The sequence below is a fragment of the Talpa europaea genome, assembly GCF_964194135.1.
Source record: "Talpa europaea genome assembly, chromosome: 1".
NCBI lineage: Eukaryota > Metazoa > Chordata > Mammalia > Eulipotyphla > Talpidae > Talpa > Talpa europaea.
Window position 1 is genome coordinate 123,549,628 of NC_140073.1, and position 18,695 is coordinate 123,568,322.

An 18,695-nucleotide genomic window follows, 5' to 3' on the forward strand; every position below is an offset into this window, starting at 1 on the left:
TGCCTAAAGAACTGTGAGACTTAAAGATGATGTAGCATTTAGGCATGTATCTGGTAATATAGTCACTTAATAAATTGTGATGACCACTGATATTATTAATAATGGTTATATCACCTGGTTCTTTAAAACACTCAAGTACCAAAAACAGAGGCAGGGCCTCCATATCACCCAGCTCTCACCTGTGAGCTTCTCTGCCAGCATATTGAGTTGATCTGAATTAAGGCCCCGACCCACATAAGATGAAAACTGCCAGCTCATCACTTCTAGGAGTTGACTCAAAGTAGCAGATGGAGGATTATTAAAGAAAACCAAGTTCTGAAATAGAGTTGTAATGATAATTATATTTATTACTCACTCTGAAAACACCATGATGGATTATTACATTCCTGATTTAAACTTACTAGGCCAAGCTAAATCGACAACACAGAAAATAATTTCACCTCTGCTGTGCTTTTCAAAACTGTTTTTGTTTATTCTTAAAGAGTTCCTTGTTTGTTGAGATTAATATAATACAGGGCCCCACCTTATCCTTGAAGGAAACTCTGAATATCTCTTTAACTTTCTCTAGACTATCAATACCAGTATCTTAAACTTTCACAATATTACATGTCAACTATATCTCAATAAAGCTGGAAAAAGTAATCAGACTTGTACTCTTTTATAAATAACATTAATCTTTTTTTTTAAGGCATGTTTTTATTTATTTATTTGTTTGTTTGTTTGTTTGTTTATACATGCACTGGGTACAGTCAGAAGCGCGGGAGGGTGAGAGAATTCACCAGAGCCAGAGCAGGGAGCAGAGCAGGCAGAAGGACCGAAGTACACTGCTGAGGGGAGCAGCAGGCGGCAGGAGAGGTCTGCGTGCCATGTGGGACCCTCCCCTGGTGGCTGGGGAGCAGCTGGGGATCGAACTGGCACCGCAGAGGTCGCGGGCAGCCTCGCAACCCAGCGCTCAACCGCTGCGCCACCGGGGAGGCCCTATAAATAACATTAATCTTAAACAAAATTTATATCTTATTATTTAATTGGTTTGCCATGGATTGGCACAAATTATGCCTTGGTCAGATAAAACATCCCAAAGCACAAGAGTAGCTAATTCCCAGATTAAGGTAATATGAATTCATGATTAACTTGGGTTCCTGTTTTATAGACAGTATACTACTTTGTTCTGATTTTGCTCTCGACAACATAATCTTCTGTATGATCAGCTGTAATGAGATTGTAACACAAATTGGGTCAGGAATAGTGTAACAGTAGATCTTTATCACAGATTACTGGAAAGCAAAAGGTGCGAAAATCAAGAAAGATGCTCCAAAATGTTCAATATCACTTATCAGGGAAATGCAAATCAAAACCACAATGAGATACCACCTGTGAGAATGGCTTATATGAAAAAAAAAAAAAATAGAAGCAACATCTGTTGGTGAGAGTGTGGAGGGAAAAGAACCTTCATATACTATTTGTGGGAACGCAGATGGGGTCAGCCCCTATGGAAAACAGTGTGGAGTTCCCTCAAAATGTTAAAAGTAGATTTACCATATCATCCAGCATTTCTACTCCTTGGTATTTTCCTGAAGAATGCAAAAACACTAATTCAAAGGGATAGATGCACTCCTATGTTTATTGCAGAACTATTTACAGTGGGCAAATAATGGAAGCAACCTAATTGCCCAGCAACAGATGAGTGGATCAAGATGTGGTGTGTACACAATGGAATACTCAGCTATAAAAAGAAATCTTGCCATTTGTGACATGAATGGAGCTGAAGGAGATCATGTGAAGTGAAATAAGTCAGAAAGAGAAAGACAAATACTGGATGATTTCATGAAAAAAAGGCAAAGGAACAGACAGTACTAAACCAAAAACAACCCTTGGAATCTGACTAAAGAATTAAGGCTATGAGGGCCTCCCCGGTGGTGCAGCAATTGAGCGTTGGGTTGCGAAGCTGCCCGCAGCCTCTGCAGCACCTGTTTGATCCCCGACCACTGGGTGAGGGTCCCACATGGTGCGCAGACCTCTCCTGCCATGCCCGCTGCTCCCCTCAGCAGTGTACTTCGGTCCTTCTGCCTGTTCTGCTCCCTGCTCTGTCTCTGGTGAATTCTCTCACCCTCCCACGCTTCTGACTGTACCCCGTGCTTGTATAAATAAATCTTAAAAAAAAAAAAAAAGAAAGAATTGAGGCTATGAGAAGGGCAGAGTGGGAGATTTGGAGTAAAGTGGGAAGACAGCCCAATGGACGTTGGTAGAGAGTTATTGATGCTTTTGTGGTGGGCATGGTGTGATCACATACATTTGAAGAGTTTTGAACCTGTACTCCTAAATCATATACAGTATTATACATTAAACATTACCTCAATAGAAGTAACTTAACTTAAAAGAAAAAAAATCCCTGAAAAGGAAGGGAAGAAATGAGAAATCTGGTATAGTACATGGAGAAGGTCACTGGTGAACCTGAGCTAAGCTGGCAGCAAAAGAAGGAACCAATTCAGAAGGAAGGAATACAGGACAGAACATCCAGCTAGGACAGAACATGGACGATAGCAAGGGGAGGATGGAGAGAGTTTCTAGGGAGGTAGTTTACCTTGGACCTGAGAATCACATTTAGATAAATGACCCAAAAAACCATAGACTGTAAATCAAACTCTGGGAGCTTAGGTTTTGAAGCAGAACAGAATTAAGAAGAGAAATTAGAGTTAGTTTTAAGCTGACTCTGTAAGTAGGCCATACATTATGTTTTAGGAGCTATTTCTGAGCTACATCTCCAGATTCCTCTTCCTGGAGCAGAGTACAATCTGGAAAGTTAGTGTGACAACTTTGGTGATTTTTTTTTTTTTTTTTACAGAAGAAGGATGCTTAAGAAAACTAAGTAAGGCTGCATTGTACTCTGGACAGAGGTACAGAGAAATAGCCTGTCTCCAGACCAGACCCTGGAGTTGGAGGAAAAGCTCTACATGTGTAATTCCTAAAAGGGAATGACATTTAATCTGTCTCAGGGGTGTTGGCTTTTCCTAGCCCTAAAGACCAAATGACTTCTTTGTGGGCAGAGAGGAGTAGGCGTAGTGAATTCCATATAGTCTTCCTCTCTGTGGCTAACCTGTCTCAGATGCCAGGGCACTTGTGGATGAGAAGGTGTAGGACTGAGCTATTCCCAGGCTATTAACTTACTAGAAATATCGAATAAGAAGGAAATCATATTTAAAGCTGATTCATTATGTCTGTTCTCATGGTTAGGATTCAAGTTTTAAAAAATTCTTTCCTTTGGAGGGAACATTTGCTTTAAATTCAAGAGAAATACTGTTATTTTCACCTTATCTATTTTCTCTAGACCTGGGCGATTTCCCAGGACAACACACTGAGGCTTTGTAGGAGAGAAAAAGGGGAAGTGCTGATTCATCCCTTTTGCCACTTCCTTCCCTGGTTGTCTTTTAAGAACATCTGTTCTCTGCTTGCTTTGTGATTTGAAGCCAATTTTTGGCTTGTGTCTTAAATAACCACCAGATGGCATTAAAACCCAACTTGAGCCGAGAATGGATTAAATTTATAGTCAACTCAAAAAATGTGTACATTCCAGTACTGTTGGTACTGTAATTGTCAGAGTGTAGTTAGGCAAGATTGATGATGTTCTGGTCACTTATTTGGAAGCCAAGTCTTCACCTTTGTAAAAGAACCTGTGTGGGAAATATGGCCAGGTGTAGCTGAGAAGGTAAACACAACAATCAGGCACTGAATTCCAGGGCAAGGACTCTGCCATAGGCCGGCCACAGAATGGCTCCAGAACGCTCTTGATCCACAGAGCTGGGAGCAGACCAGACCCTCAGAAATAACAAATACCTGTCTAGTTAGCCAGCACTCCCTTAGGGTCCAAGTTCATCAACACATATTACTTTGAATATGACATGAGAGAGGAATCATGCAACTAAAAGATTGGAATTCTGGAATAAAAGAACCCATAAAGACATGTGAAATTAGCGGGTGTGTGTTTCAATGCAAATGAGTTTTGTTAACAATAAAACAAATCAAATACGGTGCAATAAAGAGAAAAAGGATTAGAGACTACCTGAGAATCGTTGGTTGACACATTATACCAAATGATGGATGCCCAAGCATTAGGTAACTGACTGACATTGGAAATCATCACCACAGGTAATGAGCTGGTCTGTTTTAAAAGGAAAAAAAAGCATAGTTATTGCATGTTGTCACACTTTACATTGATCTGACACTTAATCTTTTCCCCTAAAGGATCATCTCAGGCTAACTCCACTTCTCCAGTCTTGGTGTCTACTCTCCCCTGGTCACCACAATGAACTGAGAAAAGGAGTTACAAAAATAGGAATCTATTCTGATAGCTCACAATCAGCTTCTCCTATATTTTCCCTTACATCATGTAAATATTTACACTTACTATATTACCCCTGAGGTGATATTTAGTTGTCTAAAATGCAACTAATTAGAGATTGACTAGATTTAGCAAGTATTGCCTTTGTAAATTACATCAAAGAATCCAGTTTTAAATATATCTTTAGAATGGATCAATATATTCAAAGTAGGATCTAGCATAACTAATACCAGTACTAGAGATGAGAATTTTAATTGGAGAAGGTGAATAAGCAAGCAATTTTAGAACACAAAATTATGTATGTATTTAAAGAGAGAGCCACCTGGGCTGGGGTAAACCTAACGTAGTACTACTGGTACTATAATTGTCTACCCTTTGGAATAAACAGGCTTTCACAGATTAGTCTGGGGAACTCATCAATTCACAGTAGTCCCTTTCCAATAACAGGTTAGATTGCTATAGACAGGAAATCACTCGTTTGGGGGATCTAATAGCTCATGGAAACACACGTTTAGGGAAAAGGGATGAAGAATAAATCTATGTAAGGTTTTATAAACATGTCTACATTCATTAAGATAAAAGAATAAAAGCAGAATTGTAAACAATGTATCTTACAAATAGGATCACATTCAGGATGTATGCAACTGGGTTCATTCACGCTCTTATCCATCTATTCAGCTCCTGTTGAGCACGTACTATGTGGTAGGCATTATGCTAGCCATTGGACAAATGAGGCCTCCCTGCCTTCAGGGAGCATATAATCAATATGTTCAACTCAATCCCCAAACTTTCTTTATTCCTTCTTTGAGTTAAATAGTGACTGTTAGAAGAGAGTCAACACAATGTACTGTTAATGTTCTCATCATTTGTCTTTGCTCATTATATTAGAAAAACTTTCCTTCTGAGGGCATTTTATGTACAAGATAAATTTTTGAGAATATATCACTATGTGACATAGTCCAAGGATACTCATTTTTCTTTCAGTTTTCCATTGACTCTCCATAACTCAGGAAGTCACAGAAAACAAAAACACAACCTGGGAAACAAATTATTCAATGTGTATAGAATTCATTATACCCACGAGCTTTTAACCCTTTATTATATTTAACCAGAATAGTATATATATGTTGAGTTATTAATGAATATTTAATAAATTGCTTTTCTAAATTAAAACAAAATAGAGAATGTACTAAAACCTAGCAAAGACTGAGCTTAACTCCACAAATGCTGTCCAATTCCTGCAAATGTTGTTTGTAAGGAGACAGTCCTTGCAACACCTACCTCCACGTCTATAGTCAGGCCGTAGAGGCAGATCTGCGTCTCGAAGGCTATAGAATGGAGTTCCTCAGTGACCATGTGACAGCCCTGAGGGAGAGGGAATGATTATTACCTTAACAATTGTCACCAGCTTTTTACAACCTATAATAATGAATAAATTTTTTCAGTGAATGGCCCTTAAGATTCCCCATGATGGAAAATTTCCTCTTATTCTTTCAAAAATACTTAGGTTGAGAAATCTTCATTTCCATAGCAGAAGAATTTTAAGTCTCTAAAACAAGATTCTTTCTGGTTTTTAAAATCCCAGCATATTTTTATCAGTTGAAACTCAACTGATAAAAATCTTGATTTTTGAAAATTAAACTTTTGACTTATCAGCTATTAATAAAAACAAGACTTGCACAGGGCTATAACAGAAACAAATCAGTGATCATAATGAATTTGTTTAAAAAAAAAGAAAGCAAGATTTCCTTCTGGTTAATCATAGTAGGCGAGAAGCATGTATTTTCCTCTGCTCCCATTAGAAAAGCCAATAAAGTAACAGGGTTTTGTTTACTTTCCAATAAAGTAAAACCGCAATCTAAATCTCAGAGGGAGAGGTAGGGGACTGGGGTTAAGGATGGCGATAAGAAGCCGTTGGCCTCAGAAATCCGGGGTTGGGAGCATTGCGCCCCCCAGTGGTCTGAGGGTGAGAGAGCTGAACAGGAGCGTACGTATGAGCTGCAGCCTATGAGGACAGTCTACTCCTGCTGGGCCCTGGGGGAGGGAATAGGTTTACTCTCTGGACTGGATGAATCAAAAGAATAGAGAAACGCTCTGCATTCTGGGTGCGGAGTTGACAACACAGGTCAGATATTGTGCCAAAGAGAGGAAGACCTTGGGGAAAAAATAGGTGCTCTCTTCTGTGTTTGACATATCCAGGAAAGTACCTGAGAAGTGTACCTGACTGAGGGAGACAAGTATGGATAGTGCCTTTAGGGGTCCCCCAAAGAGACAGCCATTTCCTAATAATCCCCCTTAATTGAAAAAATGCCACCATGCACACAAGAACTTCCAGGCAATTTTTGGTGACCTTCTCATAAATATGAACAGCAAGCTAATGATCATCAGATCTGAGACAAAAGGCGAGTCTCGCATGACAAAAAACCAAAATCAAGACCTCAGGAGAAAAGCAATGTTAAAAGCAAAACAAAACTTATATTTAGTTTGTTCAACAAATCAATGGCATGGAAAGGGGGTAAATAAACCAATTGTGATGGGTGGACATTGCTTGGATACTGATATGTGTAAACTAACTACAAAAGGATCTTGAGACAATGGGGAAATTTTGAACAAGTGATAAGGTTTTATGAAGGAAAAATTTTAAATTATTTTGGTTTTTGTAATAAGCATATTGTGGTTAAGTCTTCTAAAAGATAATTTTATTGATTTATCATTGTTTACAATTATATCAGTTTCAGGAGCACAGTTTCACACCTCGGTATGTGTATATACCTCACCCACCCACCACCACAATCCTACTGCCATTCATATCATCAAATTGACCTCCTCTATCTGTTTCTCCTATTCCTTTTTTCTTTCTTTTCTGGTAATGACTATTTTTTCTCTGTCTAAGAATTATTTTTGTTGTATTAGTTCATTTGCTCAGAGAGAGGGTTTGAAGTAGGACATAAATTGCTGGTTTTCCCTGATGAACTCTTAAAGCCCCTCGCTATGTGTCCAGAACCAGCAACTCTGTCATCTTCTCAGAGCTTGTTAGAAAAACAGGAACCCTGGCTTCATCCCAGGCCTCCTGAGTCAGATTCTACATTTTAACAAGAATTCTGAGTGGAATTTGTGAGGTAATTATACTCAATGTAGCGTATCCACATTGTGTTTAGTCTCAGAAGGGGGGTGTGGGGTGGAAATTTTGGAGATGGTATAGAAAGCTTAAATGACTTTAAAAATAAGCCCTGTGAGGGCCTCCCCGGTGGTGCAGCGGTTGAGCGCTGGGTTGCAAAGCTGCCCGCAGCCTCTGCAGCTCCGGTTCGATCCCCGGCTGCTCCCCGGCCACCAGAGGAGGGTCCCACATGGCCTGTAGACCTCTCCTGTCGCCTTCTGCTCCCTGCTCTGACTCTGGTGAATTCTCTCACCCTCCTGTGCTTCTGACTGTACCCAGTGCTTGTATAAATAAATAAATAAATCTTTTAAAAAAAAAAAAGCCCTGTGGGAACATGTGAACAGAAGTGATATTATGTAGACTAAAAATGTCAGGGTGGAGCTGGGAACAGCAGTCAGCTCTAGAAGAAAGGGAGATCTAATGTTGACTATGTGTTAGTAACAAGTTGGAGTCCATTTACATAAATTTGAAATAATAAAACCTTTCAATATGATGACATAACTATTACAATGAATAAAGTGAGTGGTTAAAAACAGAAAGACCTTACTGATATGAAGAATGTTAACTTTGGGTTAGAACATTGAGTACATTAGTATTGCCTGGGGTGATATAATTTGTCAGAGTGGATTCCAGTAAGATTTCTTCTTAGTGATTTAGCAGAAAGTAGGTCATTGAAAATCCCTTTGACCACTCCTAAAATTACCCCAGTACATCTAACTCATCAAACACTTGCCTTTTCTTTGGTGGAATATGAGATGAAGCGGTTGGCCTCTGTGTATGCACCAAGTTAAACAAAAATCACAATTTTATACAATAGGAAAAATCACTGCCTTATGGAGACAGCGCTTACACTATGGAAAACAGAGCCCAGCTGAAAAATTCACAATTTCCTGTTCACTAATGGGTGTCTTTCACATTCTCAGAGTTCGTTGTTGGACAGGAGGATGCAAGTCTCTGCAGAACATTTAAGAGGCCTGAGGCAAGCATACAGATGGAGATCCATATACCATATGTCTAAATATTTAACCATTATAAATCAAGTTAACAAACTGTTAAAACATGGTCTAGCCTCCTGCCTTAAAACCTAAGCTTCCACATCCACTAATTGGCCAGATTTTAACTCTTTGAAGTCCCACTGGAACGTTGTAGCTTTGGGAAAATGTTGCCATCCTGAACCGCTGCCTACCCCCATGCTCCTAGCCCCCAGTTTCCACCTCTGTGGGGGTGCCTCATGTGGCTGGTGTGGCCCCTGCTTGTGCCTAGAAATATATGCATTGATGGTACCCACTGTGCTTGGGAGAGCAGACCTGGTGAAGGGGCCACAGAGACCCTGGAGGTGACTTTGCCACCTTTGGGGATGAGGTTCCTGCTGTCCTGGTCTCTGGGTGAGCACATGGTGTTGATCTCACAAGATATCTTTGTATGTAGGGAGGGTCAAACTGGAGCATAGACAAGCGGATCCCTTGGAGTATGAGGTCCCATGCCTCCCTCGTCTAGCCTCTAGGGTCTATAATGTACACGCACATATGATTGGATCATTCACTATGGATAATTTCCTCATATCTTGAGTATGGCACCAGGGTTCACTATCCAAATGTTAGGGCCTTGAAAAGTGAGAGGTCACTTGGCATTGTCCGTTAACTTTGGAAAAGATTTTCGTACCTTACATATGACTTGACTCAACTGGAATGTGGATGGTGAGAGGTTTTCTCTGCGATTCATGCTTATTTCTATGGTTTACCTAAAACCCTTGATGCGATTGTGAGGCACTTTTAGAACGAAATCTGGCAAGTAAGCTGACACACAACACACACGACTGAAGAAAAGTAGCTCCGATGAGAGCATCATTAATTTTCTGTTTTTATTTTTTTAGTGCAGTCCAAGTCAGAGGCAATATTCAATCTCACATTCCCAGGCTCCATTCCTTCCAGATTGAGAAAATATCGGGAGGAAGTACCATTATTCTGGCCTGTACCCCAGCTCTTGTATGCATAAATAAATAAATCTTAAAAAAAAAGTACCATTACCGTCGGTATTAAAAGCCTTTCTAATCACCCAAGATGATACCTGTAGGGTACATGGAAGTTGTCAGACTTTTCCCACCCTCCCACCACTAGCATCCATGATGGGCACTTGTGCTACCGTACGCATGCGTGATGGTGGACACCTGGAGTGCGCTGTGGGCCTGCAGAGGTGGGCACACCTGGGCGGAGAGACAAAGGCTACAAGGGTGGCAGCATCACAGAGAGGACGGTGTGTGGCGGAGAACAGCTCCGAGAGGATGGCTGTGAGAGGAAGAGACAGCGAGAGAGTGCCAGAGAGAGCCCAAAGAGAAAATCGTAGAGATTCGCTGGGGGCTGGGAGGGCCGCCAGCCTCCGGGCCCTCCATCCTCAGGCACCCCTGCTTGCCCGCCCCGCCGCCTGCTTCCACTTCAAACGGTGTAGAAAAATCATTAAACGCCTGAAAAAGCCACTGAGGGCTCCAGTATTCTTTCACCCATCCCGCAAATCCATGGAGAGCCAGCCCATGCCTTGCTGCAGCTGCAATATCCATATGTGTGATATGTATGTTACATGGTGAAGTGTAAATGAAGATTGGTCAGGCTTTTATGTCCCTGGCCTCCGTGGAAACGGCGCTCGCGTGCGTGATGGCGGACACCTGGAGTAAGGTGTGGGCAGGCGCAAGTGGGCACGCCTGGGCCTGGAGGCTCGGGATCTAAGGGCGGCGTCACTCAGAGGCCGGTGGGGAAGAAAACAATTATGAGAGGAAGAGACCAAGATGATGCCAGAGAAAGCCAGAGGAAGAAAGCATATAGAGATTCTCAGGGGGACCCCCCAAGTTGCTGTCCCCCTGCTGGCTTGTTTCTCCTGATTACCATTAAAACCTGTGGGGATGATACCAAGTGCTCCAAGGTTCTCTTTGAAGCTGCCTGAACCTACCTGGCCTGGGATGGTGGCAGAACACATGGCACTGAGGATTTATAAGTGAATTGACTGTACTATACTTCTAAAGAAAAGTGCCCATTGGGTAATCAACCAAGAAACTGGTAAACTGGCTGAACACCTTGACCTGGGCTCCACTTGGGAGAAAAAAGCATCTCCTAATGAAAGGTAGGTTTAGATGTCATCATAGTCTTTCTTGCTTCCTCTGCTCAGGGCCTAAAAATACAATCTGGAAACCTAGACTATATTAACAAGTGGTTATGACACTTGACTTGAAAGAAAACCACTGCTAAGGATATATGACTGGGGACAAGGATGATTTTCATGAAAATTTCTTGTTCATCCCTTAATAAACCATAATCTATGATAATGTTGCACATGGAAAACTATAAAGAATAGGAAAACAATTACAATGAGCTGCTAACTTAATGAATATTTATTTAGTCCCTGTCATGGGTTAGACACTGGGATAGATGTTGAAAAATAGTAAGAGGAGAACTAAATGGTACAATTGCATTGATTTGACCTCAATCACAGAATGAAAGGAAATAAATGTAAAATGACAACTGAGTCCATAAAATGAGGGGATTATCTGGAAATGTTGCATTAAAAAGCCTCCATTTTTAGTGTTATTCTGGTACTGATGGCTCTTTAAAAAGCGTTGCAACTGCTTACATTAGTTTATAAGGAAATGAGCTCCCTGTGAAAATACTTGGGCTAGTTGGAGTGTGAGTAGTGTATCTGTGTTTGAGAACACTGAACCTTGAAAGAACATCTGTTTGGCTATTTTGTTAAATGAAACTCAAGTCACCCAGGCTTTTCTAATAGCTTCTTTGTGCTTCATGACTTTCCACCACATAAACAAAATTACCTAACACCTCAGTCTGTGGCTAAAACTGTCATTTATCAGTTAGAGCCGAGTGACAAAGAACAAACTGGAGAGACCGCTATTTCAGTTTCCTTACTCAAACAGTTTCTACATTTGCCAATCGGCTCTCTAGCTGACTCCCTGCCAGATAAGGAGCTGCAGCAAAGGTTGCTTCCTGGGGGTGTTTATTTTACAGTTGCTTGTGAATGCTTTCAAAGTTTGGCTGCTTGCTAGGTAATGGAATTATTTCTTCACCCGGATTCTTGCAAAAAAAGAGCAGAGGCAGTAATTGCTAACCTTGGTTTTCTGACTGTGTCCATAGGTTTCTTGAGGCGTGTTGTGCAATTCCAAAGCAAAGGCTTAAAATTAAATTCATTAAAAAAATGTAAAGACTCTGCCCTATGTTGCTTTTTCTCAGATTATAGAATCTTAGTCAAAGGAGCGTCAAAGATTGCTTAGCCCAATGGTTTTCAAATATTTTTAACCACAGAATTTACTCATGAAGGCACATTTCCCACATAGGTTCCAATCTGTGAAGCACTTAAACTAGAGGTATCTTGATTGAAACAGAGGTAAGGGACCCAGAACTCCACCTTTCACCAACCCCGTATCCAAAGGAGACTTCTAAGGTGCCTCTTTTGTCTCACTGGGTCTTCTGGAAACAGCTTGAGTCTAATGCAACTTCCTTCATTCAGTCCTGCAGCCGGGAGTCCCTGCGCATCCAGACAAGTTACCTCTTCTTGGATAATCTCAGGTCAAACAGCCACAGCTGCAATTCCAAGGAGCCTGGGGAGACTACCATATGGTCTCAGTCACTTAATAAGTACCCAATCCACGCTCTCTCACAACCAGAAGGGTAGAATTGAGGGACCTGAAGGGGTGTGTGCGTGCATGTGTGAGAGACGGGGTAAGAGGGGGTGAGAAGCGGGGTAAGAGGAGCAATGGGGTGGTGCTAGGAACCCAACACATGCAATCCCATAAAAGGGTGTGCATACATAGTGGTCTGGTCTGAGGTTTCAGGGAGCTGGAGCCTAAAGGAGGATATCCTCACAGGTCCTTGACAGAGGATGCCTCCAGCAGAGCACCTGGCAGGCGGGCAGGGAAGGATAAGGTCAAGTACCACCTTTAGAATAATTTCCTCGGCTGTGTAAATAACTGCTTGTTATAGTGAGGCAGCCTGAAGGGCTGACCAGAAGCAGCAGCGCAGACCTCTGCACAGCACAGCACAGTAGACTCACGTACATGCCATCTCATTTAGTCTTTGTAACAGTCCTAGGAAATGCAGGCTCACATTATTCCCATTTTATAGACAAGGAAGTTGGGAGTTAGAGAGGTTAAGTGACTGCACAAGGTCAGCTGCCTGTAAGAGGCGGTGCCACTCACTGCTATTTCTACTCCTCTACTGACGCACAGAGTAGATAGGGGAGAGGTCAGCTACGTTTTCTAAGGCAGCTTTATTTTAAATCCTAACCTTTGTAAGGATTCTGGTGCTAGATGGCTATGTGACTTATGAGCAGGCGGGCAAAGTGAGGACAGTAACAGTAGCAGCTGAGAGGAAAAACGGAGGCACCACCTGCAAAGATCTCTCTGACTGGAGTCCCAGCAGATGGAGGAGGCATGACAAGAAAAATGGGTGGGAGGGGATCAAAGATGAGCACACTGTGCCTCAGTTTCCCTAACTGGAGTAAGTCTGACTCTAATAGTATCTGAATCATAGCATTGTTAAAAGAGTTCCATCATCAGTGTCAGTGAAGCTCTTAGTGGCCAGTGTGTAACAAGTGCCACACAATGATTTATTGAAGAAATATTTATCAGTCTGTGAACTCCTGTCACAGGTACTCACAGCTAATGGTGGCAGGCAACTTTTTGAAGTTTGACAATGAGCTTCCTGATTTTGGTGACTAAATCTGGTGACTACAACCCCTGACCCTGTGACTTTGTAAAGTATACTCTATTGCCAGATCATCCCCAGCAATTCCTGACCTCATTGTGGTCACTGCTACTGAGCAGCCCAGTTCCTTGACCCCTGGGCTCATCTTTCTGAGTCATCTTCACATATTTTATGACTTTCAGTTATTCCCGTAGCACATAAAATAACATTCAAGCCCTTGGGTTTTTTTTTTTTTTTTTTTAAGTGTACCTAGGAGTCATATTAAAGTTCTGTCAACAGGGGGAGCTCAAAGAATAGCTTAAAATAAAATTGGATCTAGCCAAGTTAAAAAAAAAAAAAAGAAAATCATTGCAATATGACTATACAATTTTGTTATTAATCGAAAAATAAGAGGAAATACATTAAAATAATGCAAGTAGACAGAGTTAATAAGACAGCTGGTTTTCTATAGTAGATGATTTACTTAGATTTGCATCTTTTAGGGAAACACAAAATGTTGATTTTACATTCATAAGGACAATGCACTGAATAGTTGAGCTATTTAGATTTATTTCCATTTGATTTGTTTCACTTAAGGAAAGTTTGAAACTCTTTTAGTTTAATCAGACTTAGTAAATATTATTCAGGGATATGACACTGAATGAAATGTTATTTGCAATTCTGACAAAAATTCCGGTGAGATGTGTGAAACAGGTTTTTATTTATAATGATATGCTAGTGCTTCAAATTTGAAGTTTGGGAATTCTTTATGCGTTTGCTGTATTAGCCTTAAGCTCAAGAACTCTGTTTATGTGCTATCTGGGTTGGAGAGGCCTGTCCTGAGCTCTGCTCTACTCCAAGGTTCTGCCATGGAAAGAACCCGCGTTCATTTCTGATGAAGCTCTGAGATGGGGCATATGAATAGTAAGACATCACTAAAGGAAGAAAGAATTCTTAGAAGGGAAAATGCAGAGCATTAAATCTGTTGCGAAGGATCTTTGTGGTTTTGTGAGGTCTGCTAGATTGATTGTAGTTGAATGCTAGATTTATAAAGCATTCTTTTTCCACAAATAATTTAAAGATCTTTCTTATAAGGACCATGACTATAATTCTAGGATAGTGCATGGATACCAGCCACACCAGAAATAATGTTCACTGCTTTGTAACTGTATTACATGTGTAGTGTCTCTAAAAAAAGTGTTGGGTGTTACTACCATGATTTCTTAGAGCAAAAAAATTGTGATATTATTTCATTAGATCATTTATTAAGAATCGCATTTTCAATCACTATCAGAGCAAAGACCAAACCCAAGTTTTCTAATCCCAGAAGTGTAGGGCCTAATACCTAGGCTAACTAAATAGATGATCTCAATACCACTTGCAATCTGGGATTTAACAACTTTATCAACTTTACTTTTCCTGATTCAAATTCTCAAACTGTACCATTTTGTTCTTTTAATCAGCTCATGCCATGGACTGCAAACCTTAGATATAAAAACAGGATTATACCATCAAGTAATAGGACTGGATTCTACTGTGATTTTCATTTAATATGCAATGATGATATTTAAGACTTACCTCTTATCTCTGCAAAATGAGTGATTTTAAGATATTTTATAATAGATGACTAAAAAATTATGGTACACTCATAAAATGTAATACAAATACAACCATGTTCTTAAAGGGGGTTTGAGGTTATAGTAAGTTACTCACCTTACCTTGTTATGTGAAAACAGGTAGGTCATGAAACAATGTGTATATATATATACTAAAGTAATAAACACAGATAACTCTTTGGAATGATGTGTACCAAAATGTTGATGGTCATTTTCTTAGGAAGGTGTTATTATATGTAATTACTATTACCTCTCTTTAAAAACAAAACTTACTCTGCAACTATTAAATTTTACATTTACAATCAGAGAAATATAAATTTAACTTTACATAAAAATATACAGGAAAATTCAAGAACTTTGTAAAAATAAGATATCCTAGGGTTATCTCCTAGAAAAGTCCTCTAGGAGAAAATATTTCCTACCTCATTTCCTTTGCTTCCAGAACTGGATTTCATTTCCTTCGGTTGCTTTGTAAAAGAAAACAACAGCGTTTAGGTGGAGATGCATGATCAGCTAACTTTCAACATGGTTTCCCTAGTATGGTGATTTTCCTGACCACAGTTTTACTTTTAGAACAGCAACCCAGATGTGCTCTTAACTCCCTGAAGCCTGAACAGCTGCCCGGATTCTACAGATAGGAGCTTATTACACCTCACGGATGTGACCTGAGAAACTTTCACTGAAATAAGTGAGGAAGTTGGCATGCCAATAAGACTGAGTTTTTCAGTCAATGTTTTGGAAAGAAGAAATCATGCTCCTATGTAAGACTGCTAAATACTGAAGACCAAACAAAAAACAAAATGAAAAACCTATATTTGATCTTTAGAGAGTGAAGCTTTTTGAGGCTGGCTTAGTGGTGTACCAACACTCAGCTTGTTAATAAACCTGATGAGCAACATACTTCTGTCAAGAAAAGCATCAGGGTCTTTAGGAATCTAAGAACTATGCAAAGAATAAAAAGAATGCAGGAAGAGAACTCTAGGTTCAGAGGAAGTGGTAAAAACAAGAAGAAACAGGATGAGGCTGGGTCAGAAGCTTTCTAGACATGCCAAATCAAACTGTGTGCAAATGTCATACCTAGGAACATCCTATTTCTCCCAAGTTGATCCTATTTAAAGAAAGCACCTTAGCCAGACATGTTGTTATTGGTTTTTACTTATGAAGGTGATGCATTAAAAACAAAATTGAAATCAGAAAGCCTGCCTCTCCATCAAAAGATGGATTTCTCTGTCATCATCATAAAAATTTATTGAATAGTTGTTATAAATATGTAGATACTCAGTTGCCATTGTGAAGAACTAGAGCACCTGGGTTAAGTTTCGGTATTCTTTCTACCATTTTTATCTCTTCAAAGATGGCATGTTTTATTTTATTTTATTTTTTGTGGGGCCCTCGCCGGCGGCCTTGCTGCAGAGGCTGCCGGCAGCCTCGCAGCCCAGCGCTCAACCGCTGCGCCACCAGGGGAGGCCCGGCATGTTTTATTTTTCAGCAGGGTCTTTAATCTCTCATAAACAAACACTAAAGAACAAAATATAAGGCATACTAATAAGATGTCTCTGATTTGGAAACAAAAAACCTGTGTAACTTGTCACACTCACCAAATGTCGAAATTCCACTGAGAGACTGCCATTGGAAGATTCTTCAATGGACATTGCTTTGACATGTGTTCCACAAAGGACAAATCTCCGATTGCTAGAGAGGAAATCTTGGCATGATTTACATGACCTCACTTAGATATTTACATCGTCTCAGGTAAAATACATGGCAAAAAAAAAAACAAACCAACAAACCCAAAACTGAAATAAAATCTTACCTTAGAGTTGAAAGATTCCTGTAAAACAAGAAGATTTTTTAAGGTATTTAATAGACCTAGTAAAAATATCCTACAGAATAGTATACACAATTTCAAGTCTCTCTAATAAAATCTTTTTTGAAGTTAATTCTTCACCTGAGTTCTGTTAAGTGTTTGAACTTCAAAGTCAAATATTTAAAACACACTGATATATAACATAGGAGGGATAAACAAAAATCTGAAATTTGTTCTCTAAACAAGGCAGTTCATTTTTAAAAGTCTTACTTTTTCATGTCTCAGAACAAAATTAGAAACTTACTTGTCAATTGATGCTTTCACCTTCACCTGGTAGTTTAGTTCTGGCAATTTTATTAGTAGTCTGGAAAGATATATCAATCAAAGATAAAAATTAATTGCTAAAGTTTTTTTATACTTAACTATGTAAATATGTACATGTCATATACATATAAATTAAAACAATTATCTACATATTTTAACATTTTATATGCTAATGTGTTTTTAAAATGTACAATTTCTGTTTCATTTACTTTGTTGCTTATTGGTCTTGATTTCAACTAAATATCATTATTGAGAAACATTTGGAAAGCTTTTCCAAATGCTATAAATTTTGGAAAAAACACAAATTTGGGTTAAATGTATACATTTAAGAAAGATTCTTTGCAAGTCTATTTATATAGCCATCAGTACATTGTAGTGTCATATTACCAAAAAAAAAATTTGTAAGATTAGTAAAATCTTGTAAAATCTTGCTTGGATAAAAAATTGCCCTAAGGTGAAAATATTGAAAAAGACTAGGTCTTTGTTTGAATATGAAAAATTCTAATTCAGATGCATTTGTAATCATTAAACACAATGTATTTAAATAATAGCAAAAATGTTTATAACTACAAAAGACCTAACTTCAAACAAACAAGTATCTAAGAGTTCCCCTCCTTTCTTCTGGTGTTAGGCCCTCCTCTCATGTTTTGCTTTCCCCAGCTGAGCAGAGCTAGCCTCTTGGAGATGCTGTCTCCACTGCCACAGTCCATTTACACACTCATTCATTTATACACTCACTCCTCCCATCCTCTTTGATTCACACAGCATGTAGCAAGATCTTCATTTATACCCATAAAGCCTTAGATAACAGAGAATTGGTGTAGTGAAGATTTGGGGAGGAAGAAGCACAGACATGGTTATACATAAAAGGAAGATGCACAAATAGATGAAACACAGAGTATGGTCAGAAGCAAAGAATTGGCATTAGAGAAAAATAACCATAGATAATAGCCCAAACAAAAGGATGGGTGGAATATAACAAAGTTTCCTTAAAAGTCCTGTGCAAAGCACAGGATTGGTTTCAGGCTTAGAAATATGGTAGGTGTGGGGTTGTTCATAGTGTCTGTGTTGATCTTATCAAATAAGGGAAGATGTTTTTCCTCTCTGCCCTCTCCTTATCCTCTTTCAAGAAGGATCGGATCCATTTTAGGATCAAAGGGAGTCCAGTGTCATGACTCCCTTTGAAATAGGAAAATGGGGTTTGAGGGAAGTCTTGAATACTACGAAGAGTATTCAAGTGGGGAACAGAGAATGGAGCCCCAACAATCCTACTGTAAAGGAGGGTGGAACACCTGAAGCAGGGACTAATTAATGATCTAAGTCTCTAGGAGTAAGTTCAGCAACATGCAAGATGCTCTCCAACCAGACATCTCCTTCCACTCCTTGCTGAGCAACCCTTACTCCTCTCCGTTTTGGTCCCTGAGAGTATTTTAGACTTTCAGTATCGTCTGTAGTTGTGTCTGAAGGAAAAGTAGGATGTCTACCATCCCTCCATTCCTTTCCCCTTTATTGTTACTATATTATATGAGATGGCGTTAGGAGGTTTGAGGAATAAACAGCTTTAAAAAAATATTTATCTATCTATGCATATAAGAACTGGGGTGTAGGACAGAGGTGTGGGGGAATGAGAGGATTCACCAGAGACGAATAGAGAACAGAACAGGTGGATCTACTGCAATTCACTGCTGAGCGGTGCAGTGGGTGAGGCAAGAGAGGTCTGCTGTGCCATGTGGGTTTTCTCCTTGGCTTGCAATCCAACTCATGCTGCAGTGGC

At 39.7% G+C, this 18,695-nt stretch overlaps 1 protein-coding gene across 1 annotated transcript in view; it reads right to left on the reverse strand.

The window, feature by feature from the left end:
* Nucleotides 1–18,695, reverse strand: part of STAT4 (signal transducer and activator of transcription 4) — a gene marked incomplete at its 5' end in the record, with an annotated part of 104,053 nt that overhangs the window by 5,807 nt on the left and 79,551 nt on the right. The window contains 7 exons of the mRNA XM_084240363.1: nucleotides 180–315; nucleotides 4,058–4,156; nucleotides 5,618–5,701; nucleotides 15,213–15,257; nucleotides 16,389–16,482; nucleotides 16,604–16,621; nucleotides 16,902–16,961. Coding sequence (XP_084096489.1) covers nucleotides 180–315; nucleotides 4,058–4,156; nucleotides 5,618–5,701; nucleotides 15,213–15,257; nucleotides 16,389–16,482; nucleotides 16,604–16,621; nucleotides 16,902–16,961 — 536 coding nt within the window. The remainder of the gene's footprint in view (nucleotides 1–179; nucleotides 316–4,057; nucleotides 4,157–5,617; nucleotides 5,702–15,212; nucleotides 15,258–16,388; nucleotides 16,483–16,603; nucleotides 16,622–16,901; nucleotides 16,962–18,695) is intronic.